Raw genomic sequence first — 14,695 nt, forward strand, 5'->3', positions numbered from 1 at the left:
TTATACTGAGATTCAATTACTTCTTAGGGGATTTAGAAAAGCTCTCTTATAAACGAAAACAAATTGTTCTCCAGGATTTCTCTACATTTTGCTGCATTCCTTTCACCTTCTGCCTTGGCGTACCACTGAGAAGCACTGCCACAACATGACGCTGCACCCGCCGTGTTTCACAGTTTGGCTGATACGTTTGTGGTGATGTGCAGTATTTGGTGCCTGCCAAGAATGGCATGGAGACCATTTCCTGTCTCGTATGACAATAGACGGTAGTTTAAGACTTTTCATACAGTTTTAGAAATACATTAATAGATGCTAATAAACAAATCATTCACTTACTTTTTTAAATAAGAGATGAATGCAAAAGGTGTTTTATTGGGGGTTTTTTTCTTTTTACGGGATTTGAACCAATGAAGTTAAAACTTTGCCACTTGAGGAGTTCTAGGTAGAACACATTTACAGACAGAGACGGTTTTTCTTAAATCCAAAACACATTCATAGACTTTTCTACAGTTTTGGCCTAATTACTATGAGTCTGTTGCTCTTTAAGGAAATGGTCTTTTTTTGAGTCTGTATATTCCAGTTAAAGATCCACCGACTACGAAATTAGTTGACAAGTATTTCAATAATTGATTCATCATAATTAATCGTTTCAGCCCCACAGTAGCGTATTGCAGAAACTCTAAAGCACATAAAGAAAAGGACTGGACTTCAGAAGCTGGAGGTTCTTAACAAACTCCAACTGTTGCCATCTTCAAATCGTGACCTCTGTGACGTCCTGGAGGACTTTGACCCCAGGAACAGATGAGGAGACGGTACTCAACCAGAGAGAGGAGGGCTGCTGTTCATCTTTAAGAAAGCTGCAAATAAATTGTAAAAAATGGTCATGATGAGACCACAACTAGGGATCTCAGTTTTCAATTCTGACTAATTTAAATGTAAATTAAAAAAGAAAAATGATCATGTGTCTCAGTACGTAAATTACCTCTGTTGAATGTAAGAGCAACAAAGATTTTTTGATAAATCCTGGAAATAACTAAAAATAAATCCAACAGAAGGTCTGAACACATTTATCATTACTCTTCAAAGCAAGAAGTGGGAGTCCGGATGTTATCTATTTCTCTAAATCAAGGATTACCACAGAATTTCTCAGACAAACAAAGCCATCATCTTTACTGAGTCATGCCGTCTGCGCGTCAGAATGGCGTAAAGCTACTTGTGGTGAGAGAATCGACGTTCTGCACACAGTTTGTGGTCATTGTGCCCCGGTTTTCCAGTAAACTCCTTCAGGCTGGAATAAAAATAGTTTCATAAAGAGAGCCGTTTTATGACAATGAAGCCGAACAGGAACGTGGTTCTGTTGGGATAGTTTCACCTATGCTCTTGAATTGTGATTGTTTCGTGTGATTTCCCTCAAGACCGGCTGATATTTGCTGTCCGGCACTCTGTAGGGCCAGATAAAAAAAAAAATAAAAAATCCCTTTTCTTTACAAAAGAAACGAGTGAAAATGACTTTCCTTTTTGCTTTTTCACCAACATTATGTCATAGTATTTCTGAAACCAAACTTTTATTGCGCTCTGTTTTATTCCTGAATGTGAGGACAGTAGAAACCAAAAGTTTACAAACACCTAATAAGAGGCTCACATCTTTCTTCTCACTGTCTGAAGTTAGATCAGACCAAATTTCTCTTTTTTTCAGGTCAGAGTCTCCAAAGTTAGTTCCACTTTCTAAAAATACATTATTTCTCTCATGAATGAGAGAAATAATATAGTAGAGATGTATTAATGTCGCCAAAATCAGAGGTTTGTGTACATTTCCTCCTATTGGGTTTCCTTCCACATGTGTCAAACTCGAGGCTTGGGGGCCAAATCTGACCCAACACAACTATTTATGTGGCCCTAGACCCTTCAGGATAACAGTCATGTGCTTAAATTTTATTTTCTCAATTAAATAAAAGCAGTTTTTACCTTAGTACTGCCAAGTTGCATCAATGTGAAAAGATGTTTGGTATTGTTTAGTTTTAGAAAGTACTCATCAGATGCCGTTTTATCAATGCATTCTGCCACCACCTGCCCTTTGAGGACATTTGTGATGTCAATTGGGCCCGAAATGAGAATGAGTTTGACTTTAGAGGACTGAGATCAGGACTTTGTGATGGTCACACTGACGCTTTCCCCTTCCTGTCCTAAAGCCACTTTGTGACCACTTTGGCTCATTGTCAGTGTGGAGACCAATCTCTGCCCAGCTTTAACGTCCTGGCTGTTGTCTGTAGATCAGGGGTGTCAGACTCGTTTTCGTTTTGGGCCAAATCAAGATCATGGATGCTCTTAAAGGGCCGGCTGTGCCAGAATGTATCGATAAAACCCGTTCACAAACTGTTAAAATATCAATGAATCCTTAAAATTAAATAATATTGTTGAACTTCTTTTCAGTCCCTCCAAGATTTTGTGGATCTTTTTGTGATTTTTTTTTTTTTTTTTGCAGTAGCAATCAAAGTGTTTGGTACTAATGTGGAAATATTTGCACTTATTTATGACGGTAAATGCGACTTTTTATTACTCGCCGTAGACATCAAATTATGGCTGAGGCAGCTGTTTAGTACAAGTAAAGTTTTGTAAATGTTTGAGAAAAATGAGTAATAAATGTTTCTTTTTAGCTTGTTTAGCCTCTTACTGATTTATTTTCTTCTTATATTTGACAGCCGGTCTTTTTATGCCTCTGTATTTAGGGGAGCTTTATTAGGAGAGCAACATCTATTCAAAAAAACATGTTTATTGAGCCTAACTCACTCTCCGGCTGTGTTGAGGTGAGTTTTAATGAGCCGTTGGAAGCGCCTCAGTGAGCGGGTGAAAACGGCTCTTTGACGACCCGGGGTTGTGCTCTGACAGCTCTGATCTTTTAAGCTGGACTCTGGGATGTGTGTTTCAGCTCAGGGTACATCATCTTCACACCACGCTCTGACTTAGGAAGCTGCATTGAACTTTTAGCAAATAAATCTCAACTGCGACATTTTGAAGAACTTCGCTTTCCCCTTAAAAAAGAAAAACAGCCACCTACAATTAGTCATCCAGAAGATTTCCACTTGGATTAAAAGACGATGAGAGAGCTGAGTGATATGCATTTGTACGTTACTGAATCGAGATGACGTAGGAAGCAGGGTTTTTTTTTTTTTGTAGCTTCCTGTATATATGCTAATGTTTTTTTCCCTGTATCTGCTGGATTCTACTGGATTTCTCATGTTGTGGTTGTTCTCTCTCAGCCTCTTTCCACTGAAGGGATGAATTACTCATGAGAACTTGGCATTTCACCACTGGGATCTTCACCTTATCTTATTCCTAACATCCACTGACCTTTACATAGGGATGATGCACTGATGTCTGCAGGGGAACAAAAGTATGAACAGAAACGCTGACTGTGTGGTGTTATTAAAAAATCTCATGTTCTGAAGCAGAACACAAAAATTTAAGCAGATGAAAACAAGTTACTTTTTTATATTTTGTCACCTTTTTTTATTACTTTCAACTCAAATAGTTTTAATCAAATTAGGTTTGGAGTAATCACACTTCAAGTCTCGGTTTCCATTTTCCTCACCATTTTTCTATTTTCCATTTCCATTTTTTTTGTTGGTCAATACTTCCACCCACACACTTTTCATTGCATAAACAATGAAGGTAAACATAAGGCCACAACTTCAAAGGCATATTTTGATCATTTTCTGCGTTTTTCAAAAAGTTGAATGAGAACTCTTCAGTTCTTAATTTAAGCTGGTAATTATTAATGAAAGTCATTTTTGGTGTGTCTGTCAAAATTACCAAGTCATTAATTAAACCAAGTTTCATCTTATGAAAGAAAATGAACTGTGTAGTATTCAGAATCTGAAGGCTGAAAGGATCTGATCACTATTGTTACTTTTATAGACATGTGACGGCTCAAAGATGCAGAAAGGAAAAAACAATTAATAGCTATAACATGTGGCACTTTCGACATCCATCATTTGATATATGCTTTTAGCGTTTAATTGATGCTCAATGAGGTAAATGACATGATTTATGCTGTTGGATATCAGAAAAATCATGTTAATTGAAAAATCATGTTAAATCATTTTGAAGGGCTCTTAGACTGTTAGATGTTTGAAATGGAGAAATATGCAACAAAAGGCAATAATTCAGGCGAAAGTTGTCAAAGGATGATGGAGACACGTGTGAAACACTAAACTGGGATTAATNCGTTTTATCAATGCATTCTGCCACCACCTGCCCTTTGAGGACATTTGTGATGTCAATTCGGCCCGAAATGAGAATGAGTTTGACTTTAGAGGACTGAGATCAGGACTTTGTGATGGTCACACTGACGCTTTCCCCTTCCTGTCCTAAAGCCACTTTGTAACCACTTTGGCTCATTGTCAGTGTGGAGACCAATCTCTGCCCAGCTTTAAAGTCCTGGCTGTTGTCTGTAGATCAGGGGTGTCAGAGTCAGACTTGTTTTCGTTTTGGGCCAAATCAAGATCATGAATGCTCTTAAAGGGAATGTGTCAATAAAACCCGTTCACAAACTGTTAAAATATCAATGAATCCTTAAAATTAAATAATATTATTGAACTTCTTTTCAGTCCCTCCAAGATTTTGTGGTTCTTTTTGTGATTTTTTTTTTTTTTTTGCAGTAACAATCAAAGTGTTTGGTACTAATGTGGAAATATTTACACTTATTTATGACGGTAAATGCGACTTTTTATTACTTGCCGTAGACATCAATTATGGCTGAGGCAGCTGTTTAGTACAAGTGAAGTTTTGTAAATGTTTGAGAAAAATGAGTAATAAATGTTTCTTTTTAGCTTGTTTAACTTCTTACTGATTTATTTTCTTCTTATATTTGACAGCCGGTCTTTTTATGCCTCTGTATTTAGGGGAGCTTTATTAGGAGAGCAACATCTATTCAAAAAAACATGTTTATTGAGCCTAACTCACTCGCCGGCTGTGTTGAGGTGAGTTTTAATGAGCCGTTGGAAGCGCCTGGGTGAGCGGGTGAAAACGGCTCTTTGACGACCCGGGGTTGTGCTCTGACAGCTCTGATCTTTTAAGCTGGACTCTGGGATGTGTGTTTCAGCTCAGGGTACATCATCTTCACACCACGCTCTGACTTAGGAAGCTGCATTGAACTTTTAGCAAATAAATCTCAACTGCGACATTTTGAAGAACTTCGCTTTCCCCTTAAAAAAGAAAAACAGCCACCTACAATTAGTCATCCAGAAGATTTCCACTTGGATTAAAAGAGGATGAGAGAGCTGAGTGATATGCATTTGTACGTTACTGAATCGAGATGACGTAGGAAGCAGGGTTTTTTTTTTTTTGTAGCTTCCTGTATATATGCTAATGTTTTTTTCCCTGTATCTGCTGGATTCTACTGGATTTCTCATGCTGTGGTTGTTCTCTCAGCCTCTTTCCACTGAAGGGATGAATTACTCATGAGAACTTGGCATTTCACCACTGGGATCTTCACCTTATCTTATTCCTAACATCCACTGACCTTTACATAGGGATGATGCACTGATGTCTGCAGGGGAACAAAAGTATGAACAGAAACGCTGACTGTGTGGTGTTATTAAAAAATCTCATGTTCTGAAGCAGAACACAAAAATTTAAGCAGATGAAAACAAGTTACTTTTTTATATTTTGTCACCTTTTTTTATTACTTTCAACTCAAATAGTTTTAATCAAATTAGGTTTGGCGTAATCACACTTCAAGTCTCGGTTTCCATTTTCCTCACCATTTTTCTATTTTCCATTTCCATTTTTTTTGTTGGTCAATACTTCCACCCACACACTTTTCATTGCATAAACAATGAAGGTAAACATAAGGCCACAACTTCGAAGGCGTATTTTGATCATTTTCTGCGTTTTTCAAAAAGTTGAATGAGAACTCTTCAGTTCTTAATTTAAGCTGGTAATTATTAATGAAAGTCATTTTTGGTGTGTCTGTCAAAATTACCAAGTCATTAATTAAACCAAGTTTCATCTTATGAAAGAAAATTAACTGTGTAGTATTCAGAATCTGAAGGCTGAAAGGATCTGATCCCTATTGTTACTTTTATAAACATGTGACAGCTCAAAGATGCAGAAAGGAAAAAACAATTAATAGCTATAACATGTGGCACTTTCGACATCCATCATTTGATATATGCTTTTAGCGTTTAATTGATGCTCAATGAGGTAAATGACATGATTTATGCTGTTGGATATCAGAAAAATCATGTTAATTGAAAAATCATGTTAAATCATTTTGAAGGGCTCTTAGTCTGTCAGATGTTTGAAATGGAGAAATATGCAACAAAAGGCAATAATTCAGGCGAAAGTTGTCAAAGGTTGATGGAGACACGTGTGAAACACTAAACTGGGATTAATTAATTCAAGTTGTTGCCTCATCCATATAAAGTTTCTGCTTTGGTTCTGACTAACAGATCTGCGTTAACTGATCTGTTTCAGTTTCATAAAGTTAAGCTGGCACAGTCCAACTCTGACTGTAATTAACCACAGCACAGAATGACAGCTTGTCAGAAAGATTATCAAGGAAATAATCCAACCCTAATCTACGAACTTAACAAGAAATGTTTAGATTTGGGCTATGAATGTTTGCTCCTTGACTGTTAGGAGTACAAATACAGAAACTTTCCTGACCTTTTAACCTTTCAAACACCTGAGTGAAGGTCAAAGATGTTTTTCTTCTCTGTGGTTAGCATCATTTGCAACTATTTTAACAACTCTGTCAAAGTTGCTACTTGCTAAGCCCGTTGGTTGGGTGCTATCACAGTTATTCATCCGGCAGCCCGTCGTGTTTTTGAGTTAAAATTTTTTTTAAAGTTGACAGGAAATTTGAAAATATCACTTGGCAATCGTGTTATTAAAAGATTGGAAGATCAACACCTGAACATCAACTAAAAAGTCTTAAAAAATGCAAACATTTTAAAAAGACTTAAATAAATAAGCAATACTTAGGCTGGTGGGGGCACAATTAAAGCCTGGTGACCCGCCAGGCTTGTAATACCCTGGGGGAGACCCTGCATTAAATCTTAAAGCACTTTTATAAGTCAACATAAATGCACCTGATCAGCTGAATGGTGATGCACATATGCAGAATGATCGCATGCGGTTGTGAAGCAGTCAGCTCCTGGTTCTCTGAATCGTGATGGCTTCCTTTCAATGCTAACTCTCTCTCTCTCTGTCTTTTTCTCTCTCTATCTCTTTTCTTGTTTTTCTGCCACTACATGTCAGATTTTGATGTATTGTGTTTGCCAAACAAACACTTATCCATGTCTGCATGTTACTGTATCCTTTGATGATATTAGCTGCCAGTGCTGCTATGTGAGCTCCAGCAGAGCCACATTTCTTTGACGCCAACAGAAAACAAAAAGGGCCCGAGTGTGAGCTGCTTCTTAATCAGCCTAACTCTTTAGAAAGTCCTCGGTTTAGTTACCACAGTGTTCCTTCCTCGTCCCAGTATTCATGGTGCTTTATTTGTCTTCCTCAAGCTGCATTGAGTCCAGGCAATTTTCTCTTTCGTGCCTTATTTCTAATGAAGCGTCGTACTGAACAAATGAGCTGTTTTTTACTTTGGGAGATCATAGGGGAAGGTAATGAATTATATCTCAGCAGAATAATGGTGCCAAGTCTGAGAGACATTAGTTATTGTGCTGTGTGATGCTAATTTGCCAATGTGATGTCCCCGCGCACCCTCACAAGCATGAGAGAGGCGCTTAAATCACTGTCCAAAGCTGGGAGGGGATGCCGACACCACGGACACGACGCTCCGTCACCCAGGGCCATTAGACATCCCACACAGCTCCTTTTAAAAATACATGACATCTGCTCCCACTCTTCTAAATAGCTCATAGGAAATGATGAGGTTGGAAAAATGGTAGCACGATTACCTTAGATCATAACTTTTACTCGAAATGAGCTCCTGAGAGAGAAAAGAATAGTTAAAATATCTGTGTTTATCGAATATTATTAGAGTAAATACAAAATGCAGCTTTTAAATGGTTATTTAGTTTTTAAAGGGAAGCAAATCTATCCAAATCAGCCCTGAACTGTGTGAAAATATAATTACCGTCTCCTCGGACAAGCCACACCAAGGTTTTATTGCTGCCACAAGGTTAGAATCAATAATCACTTGAATACTTGAATAGATCCAAAGACGTTTTGTAGAAAACAAAGTAATTGAAAAGCCACTTCTAAGTCCAGTAACATCTATTACCCACAAAGGAAAACACCATTGGAACAGAACCTCTTTATGAGACATAGAGTCATGGTAAAATAGAGAATGTCTTCAGAGGCTTCCTTAAATTCGTTGTGATACAGACTGCTACAGGAGATCCTTCCTGCAAACAGCCATCACCGTCTACAATAACTCTTTAAATAAATGAGTTACAACATTTCATTTCCCTTTGGGATCAATGAAGAATTTTTTTAAATTAGAATTGGACAGTGAAAGTGGCCGATCTCCAAATTTATTCCAAGAACACATTGTGTTCTTGGAATAACACATTCCTTGAATGTGTTATTCCTGGAATGAGTAGCATTCCAAGAATAACACATTCTGTTTCACAACCAAGAACAAAATTTAAAGCTCTGTAGGCCTCGCTTGCCTTAAGGTCAGAGTTCACAATTCAACAAAAAAGAACGATACAGGGCATGAATGCCATCATTTAGAGACAAAAACCAAACCAAACACAAACTCCTGTCTCACATTTGCCAAAATATAGCTTGATGACTATCAAGACTTTTTTGGGAAATGTTCTTTTTTGAAGGAGTTGTCTGCAGTTTAATTCACCGTTTCTCTGGTCATTAGAGGACTGAAAATATAAAAGTGTTATTTTCACTGCTACAGTAAATAATGATGCCGGATGTTTTCACTCTTGTTTGTTTTTTTAAGATTGTAGAGATAAAGAGTGGGTAATTAGAATCAAGGAGTAAAAATCTGTAGTTTTACCCTCTAGTGAAACCAGTGTGCTGATTATATTTGTGATTGCTGCCAGACTCCTGGCACATAATAAACCCACAGCAGAAAATTTACATCAGTGCTCTGTCTTGTATTAATCTAGTTTGCATGAATCGTTTGCAGGTCATTGGAGGCTCAGGCCGTTTGTACACTTGCTTCTTGTCCTGTCACTACTGTCCCTGCCCAGCGTTCACCTACACCGTTCTACGCAGAAACCAAGGTCTGCTGGTGAGTCTCCCAAAACCTGGTTCTATATAAGCTGTGTCCCTATTTAGGTATTTTAAAGCTGCAGTATGTTTTTTCTGTATATGCCGTCATGTGACAGTGCAACATAACGGATAATCAGTGAAAAAATGAAGGTCCTCCTCCCTTTCCTACTATTGCTGTCTGAAGAAATGCACCGCTCCCTGTGAAAAATAACCAATCAGAGCCAAAAGGAGGGTCTTAGCGCTATGAATCACGCTCGTGTACGCACTGCTCAATGTGCTAATGGTGGAGAAACAACTTAGTGTTAAAGGAAAACTGTTTATCCGCCATCACTGGTGTCTATGCTAACTAGCCTTAGCATTCATAGCAGCCTCTGTTGGGGTAAAGCAGTTTTATTTATTTTTTTCAATTTAACATCTGACATCAGTCAGCTCATCATTGTCACTGCTTAACTACATTCTAATCAGTACTTTCATTGCAAACCTTCAAACACAAAAGTGTTTTATCCGTCCAGTCTTTGCAAAATTACTTTTATTTATCGTTTTTATAGTCAATCCTCCAACAAGGATGAAAACTTAATTTCCATATATGTTGACTAATTTTAGGTCCAACTGAAAATGAAAGCCAAGATAAAAAAATTTTAAACAAGAATATATATTATAAGCTTCAGCTCGCATTCGAACGTGGGCGCTACGTTCACCATCTGAGGTTTTTCATGTTTCAAAGTGGATGTGACCTAAAACACCATAAGATGATCACATAAAACTCTAAATCAGTTTGAGAAAACTAAAGTTAGAGTCTTTTAGGGGATTTTATTAAGGAAATAATGAACAAACTTGCTTTATTAATGGAAACAATTAGGGGTGCACCGATTTATTGGTGCCAATTTCCTTAATTTTTGGAGATCAGTGATTGGCCGATTTTGACCTATGAAGCCAATCTTATCCACCGATGTTATCAACCTCGGCAAAGGTCTAAAAATCATCCCTGTGCTTTCCTTTTCTCCCGTGAGAGAGGTTTGACTGACAAACCGGCCGACTAGGTCATGTCTGCACATTTACAGCTAACAATAGTCACCACATTGTTGCCGATTCAGCAACTTTCTTGATATATTGAGCAACATTTCAGTCAAAAAATGGTATCGGCCAAAATTGGAATTGGTGAGTTAGGCTTTTTAAAATATCGGTAATAGGCGATCGGCCAGAAAACTGCAATCGGTGCAGCCCTTGTAACAACCAGTCCTGCTGTTTCCACACCTTTCTTGGAATAAAATCGACTTACAAAATCTCGTCTTAAGCAAAATGTTTCAACAATGAAACGACCTGAGTTTCCTCTTTCTCAATAGGAAACAAGCATGGCTTTAAGGACCGCAGACAATAAGCACAACGTTTTCCGAGCTCCTCAGGAATCGTGTACCCAAGTTAAAGTTTGGACTTTATTAGACCAGATCGGTTTTGCTGATGATATTCAGTGTTCATTATTTCATGTAAAAAGACACAATTTTTAAACAAACTGCAACTCTTGCACCGTTTTTATCTTTTGCCCTTTAAATGTAGAGATGCAACTAATAATTATTTTAGCTATCAATTATTCTGATGATTAATCAATTGATCTGATTTTTAAAAATTGGCACATTCTACCAATTTTTCATAGCCTTTTTTATGCAGTATTAGAAGTTCATCAAAAGAAGCAAAGAAACAAATAATTCAATTCCCTTTCCAAATTAGATGATAATTTTATTGCCTAAAATGCACAAACTTTTTTTTTTTTTATCTCTAATGCAAAAAGTTAAACAGTTTTTATCCAGTTTTGGCCTCATTAATAAACTATGTTTTTTTTTTTGTTGTCTTTTTTAATCTGCACACTCCAGTTAACAATTGATTACTTTGACGATTATTTCAAATAGATTAATACAACGAATCATGTCAGCCCTACTTAAATGTATGAGTTACTAGATGTTGGGCCAGTTCATGAACCTATAGTCCTTAAAGAAAGCCCTGTAGTTCTGCAGAGGAACTTCAGACGTATCAGAGTTCACATCACTTCATCGTACATCGTGTACTTTCCAGCGACGCTTGGAGACATGCAACCCGTTTCACAGCCGTTGTGTCTTCTCAGTCAAGCGTGCATCTCTGAGAAAAAACAAAAACAAAACACTTTGCCCCACCAAGTGAGACAAAGCACACTGCGGTGTGTGTGCACAGATGTGTTGTGGTCAGGTTGTATTTTCGTCTGGTCACTGATGGGTGTCTCCCCTTCCGTCTCTCCCTAAATATCTTGAGACAAACAAGATCGGCTCCTTCTCCGACTGCGTGGCTGATTTGTCTCCCTGGAGGATGCAGCTAAAATCAGTGTGAGAAACGGAGAGCTGCAGCAGACCATGGAGACTCCCATTGAGCAACGCTGATACAAAACACACACAACACACACAACAAAGTAAAATTACTTTCACAGTCACAGGGAAGTGCATCAGTTTCTTGCAGAGTCTTATGAAAGGGCCTTCATGCATGATTTTCAGCAGCTGGAGTCCATTCAGGGAATATGTAGGCTCAAATTTGGCTCAGTGAAATATGGACCAGGTCCATTTTGTTTCAGAAAGTGGGTCAGAGGATAAATAACTGAGCTGCAACTGCAAAATGTGTTGCCTTTCCCATACTAGCAGCAGGCTGCCTTTAGCAGAAACAAAACTCTGTGTCTACTGGATATTTAGAGGTGCTTTGTGATAGTGATAAAGATCATGTTAAAAATGAAACTATTCTTATTTTTTTAAGTAACTGCATGGTTGTGAATGCATGGCACACCATTTATAGTGAACACAAACACAAATATTGAATAAATAAATTCCCATTTAAGAGGACACCGCTTCATTAAAAAAAAAAAAAGAAGTTAGATTTATATCACTAAACTGCAAAGTAAACACATTTAATCGTGTTTTTGAATTTTCTGATGTATTGATGCTCTCATGGAACAAACTGGATAAAATAGCGAAATTTTTACTGCTTGATAATACAATAAATGCCCACCGCTAATAAATAATTTTAGTGTTGTGGAAAACTGAAGTAGTTTGAAAATCAGACATTGAGTATTGAAGCATATTAAAACTGATCAGAATGTTTTGCCTAATTTCTGATCTCAGTTTTTATCTAAGTGTTGTTCTGTAGATAGCAACTCTAGTATTGATTGATCTTTGAAAAACTTTCAGAAGATATAAGATCCACATTTATTATCTTTTGTCAACCAGTCATTGGTTATGATAGAATAGGATGATTGAATGCCGTGTGTGAGTCGCTACTTATTCAAATTGAAATAAATGAAAAATTTGAGAAAAATTAAGCAAATACCATTGTTAGCATTGCTAACTGTAACATCCCATAAGACGTTTCCAAATACAGCTTGTTCCATTAAAAACACTGATTGAGCAACTTTGTTGTCCAGTTTTCAGCCTTCCTGTTTGCTGCTGACAGTCTTGCTTTCTCTCGCTCTCATGCAGCTTAAAATATCACATCTTTTAAACAGATTCCTATCTGTATGCGCTTCATTTTAAAAGAAAAAAAAAGTACTAATGCTGAAAATAGCTATGTTTTTCACTCTTTAACAACTTAAACACCAGAGTGTCGTTTCCACAACCTGCTAACTCTCTGGCTTAAAACACCCAGTGACTGGAAAAAGATACATTTTTGAGTTTCCAAGTAGCTGGTTTTTGGTCAGAGCCTTTTCCAGTCATCAGCTGATTTTTCCACACCTCTGTATCCATAAAGATATTTTAATACAAAGCTGCAAAATTGCTCATGATCCAGTAATCAAGCTACTGATATTACACGCTTCCAAGACTTAATAAAGTCTAATAACCCATGTCATCATTTACTCTGTAGATCTTGGTGCAGAACTTGATTAATATCTGAAATTAGCTGAGACCGGAGGATTCTCACAGGAATATTAGCAACAGGTTCCTCAGATGAGATCTTCTTGTTGGAATTACCGCCGACTGTCATTGCAGCTTCATATCCGTGACATTAATCATTTTTGCTTCCACCGTCTGTGGAATGAATTTGTCTTTTTGTTTTTTCTTTCTCTCTTCTTTCCTCCCAGTGCAAACACATCCTGGCCGTCTACCTGTGTCAGGCTATGGCTGTGACCCAACAGGAGAGCATCTCTGATCAGCAGATGTCCGCGGTGCTGAGCGGGACCGGGGGCCCGTAGCAGCCCCACATGGCCGCCTCTCTGGCCTGCTGTATTTATCTGAGAGATAACAGATTCTGCTCTGTTTTCTTTTAGAAATGTAAGATCTCAAATACTTACAGCTTTATTTTTAGTTGCTTTTTATCTACAGCTCCATCAGTTATGGAGTGAGAGAACATCTGGACACCGAGGTCACTTCCAAACCATCTCACTGCACAGTTGTGATTTTTTTCTCATGCGCTGCTACTAAATATAAAATCGTCGCTGCTTTAAAATGTGGGAATAAAATCCGACCTTACCAATATAAACATTGCCTTTATTAACAAAATAATTCACCATACATACAGTTTGCATCATGTTAAACAGTTGTGGTTTTGTGTTGAACGAATGAACTTTCGCCTCTGGAAAAAGTTGGACATCAGCTTGACCACAGTGGAGGCATTTTTCCTGATTAGTAACAACAGGATGGCACACAGACAAATGGGTACTTGGGAATGAAAGGCAGGAATGTTGAACTTGCCATTGTTCGCATTACCTTTTAAAATAAAAAAAAATCAAGGCAACAGTTTGACATCAAGCAGAAAGCCAGACAGCTACAGTACTTATTGTCACACATCAGTCAACAAAGACGATAAGATAACGTTACAGTGCAGTTACAGTATAGATGTCTCCTTTGGAATGTCCCCAAACGTTGCGACACTCCTGTGTTTTAGCCCTTGAAATCAGACGGAGGTGGAAATCGAGAAACGCAGAAAGACAGAGCAGCAGCATAGACCGAGGGCTCCACATCAGAGCACTTATTTTACACCAGTGAAGCACACCAAATCAGGAAACTAAAATGTCAGTGCAACGTTCATCTGAATAGAGATGACTGTCAGGTGACCTTAACGCCCTCTGGTAGTTCATACATGGCGTGACTTTGCAGAAAGACCTTCTTATGCAGCTTAAAAGCTTTTCTTTGAATTATAATAATGCCTCTATGTCTAAAAATATTTACTTTTCACAATCTCCCTCACTGGAATCTGGATTTACTAACCTGTTTTTGTTGGCACACATAACATTACTCGGCTGAGTTAAAGTTTGTCTTACAGATTCAAATCTTTTGTTTTCTGAAACCAAATGGCTTGTGTCTGTTCCGTCTGTGGTTTTTAAGACTGACTGTGGGCGAAGGTTTGAACTCTTATACCCAAAGCAATGATGACAGCTATGAAGTCTTATGCAAGCCACTAAAGAGACGTGTGACCAGAACCTGGTCAACGTGGAGTTACATAAAGGACTCTGATTTGAGGTGTCATCTTGCATGATGTCATGGTGAAGCAGCCA

The 14,695-nt window shown here is 37.9% G+C and overlaps 1 protein-coding gene across 1 annotated transcript in view; it reads left to right on the top strand.

Moving 5' to 3' along the window:
• Window positions 1-13,674, top strand: part of zswim7 (zinc finger, SWIM-type containing 7) — an 18,297-nt gene extending 4,623 nt beyond the window's left edge. The window contains exons 4-5 of the mRNA XM_007545829.2: window positions 9,110-9,214; window positions 13,283-13,674. Of these exons, the coding sequence (XP_007545891.1) occupies window positions 9,110-9,214; window positions 13,283-13,393 (216 nt within the window). The 3' untranslated portion in view covers window positions 13,394-13,674. The remainder of the gene's footprint in view (window positions 1-9,109; window positions 9,215-13,282) is intronic.
• Window positions 13,675-14,695: the final 1,021 nt, after the last annotated feature.

Source organism: Poecilia formosa, unplaced genomic scaffold (genome assembly GCF_000485575.1).
Source record: "Poecilia formosa unplaced genomic scaffold, Poecilia_formosa-5.1.2 Scaffold14, whole genome shotgun sequence".
Classification (NCBI taxonomy): domain Eukaryota; kingdom Metazoa; phylum Chordata; class Actinopteri; order Cyprinodontiformes; family Poeciliidae; genus Poecilia; species Poecilia formosa.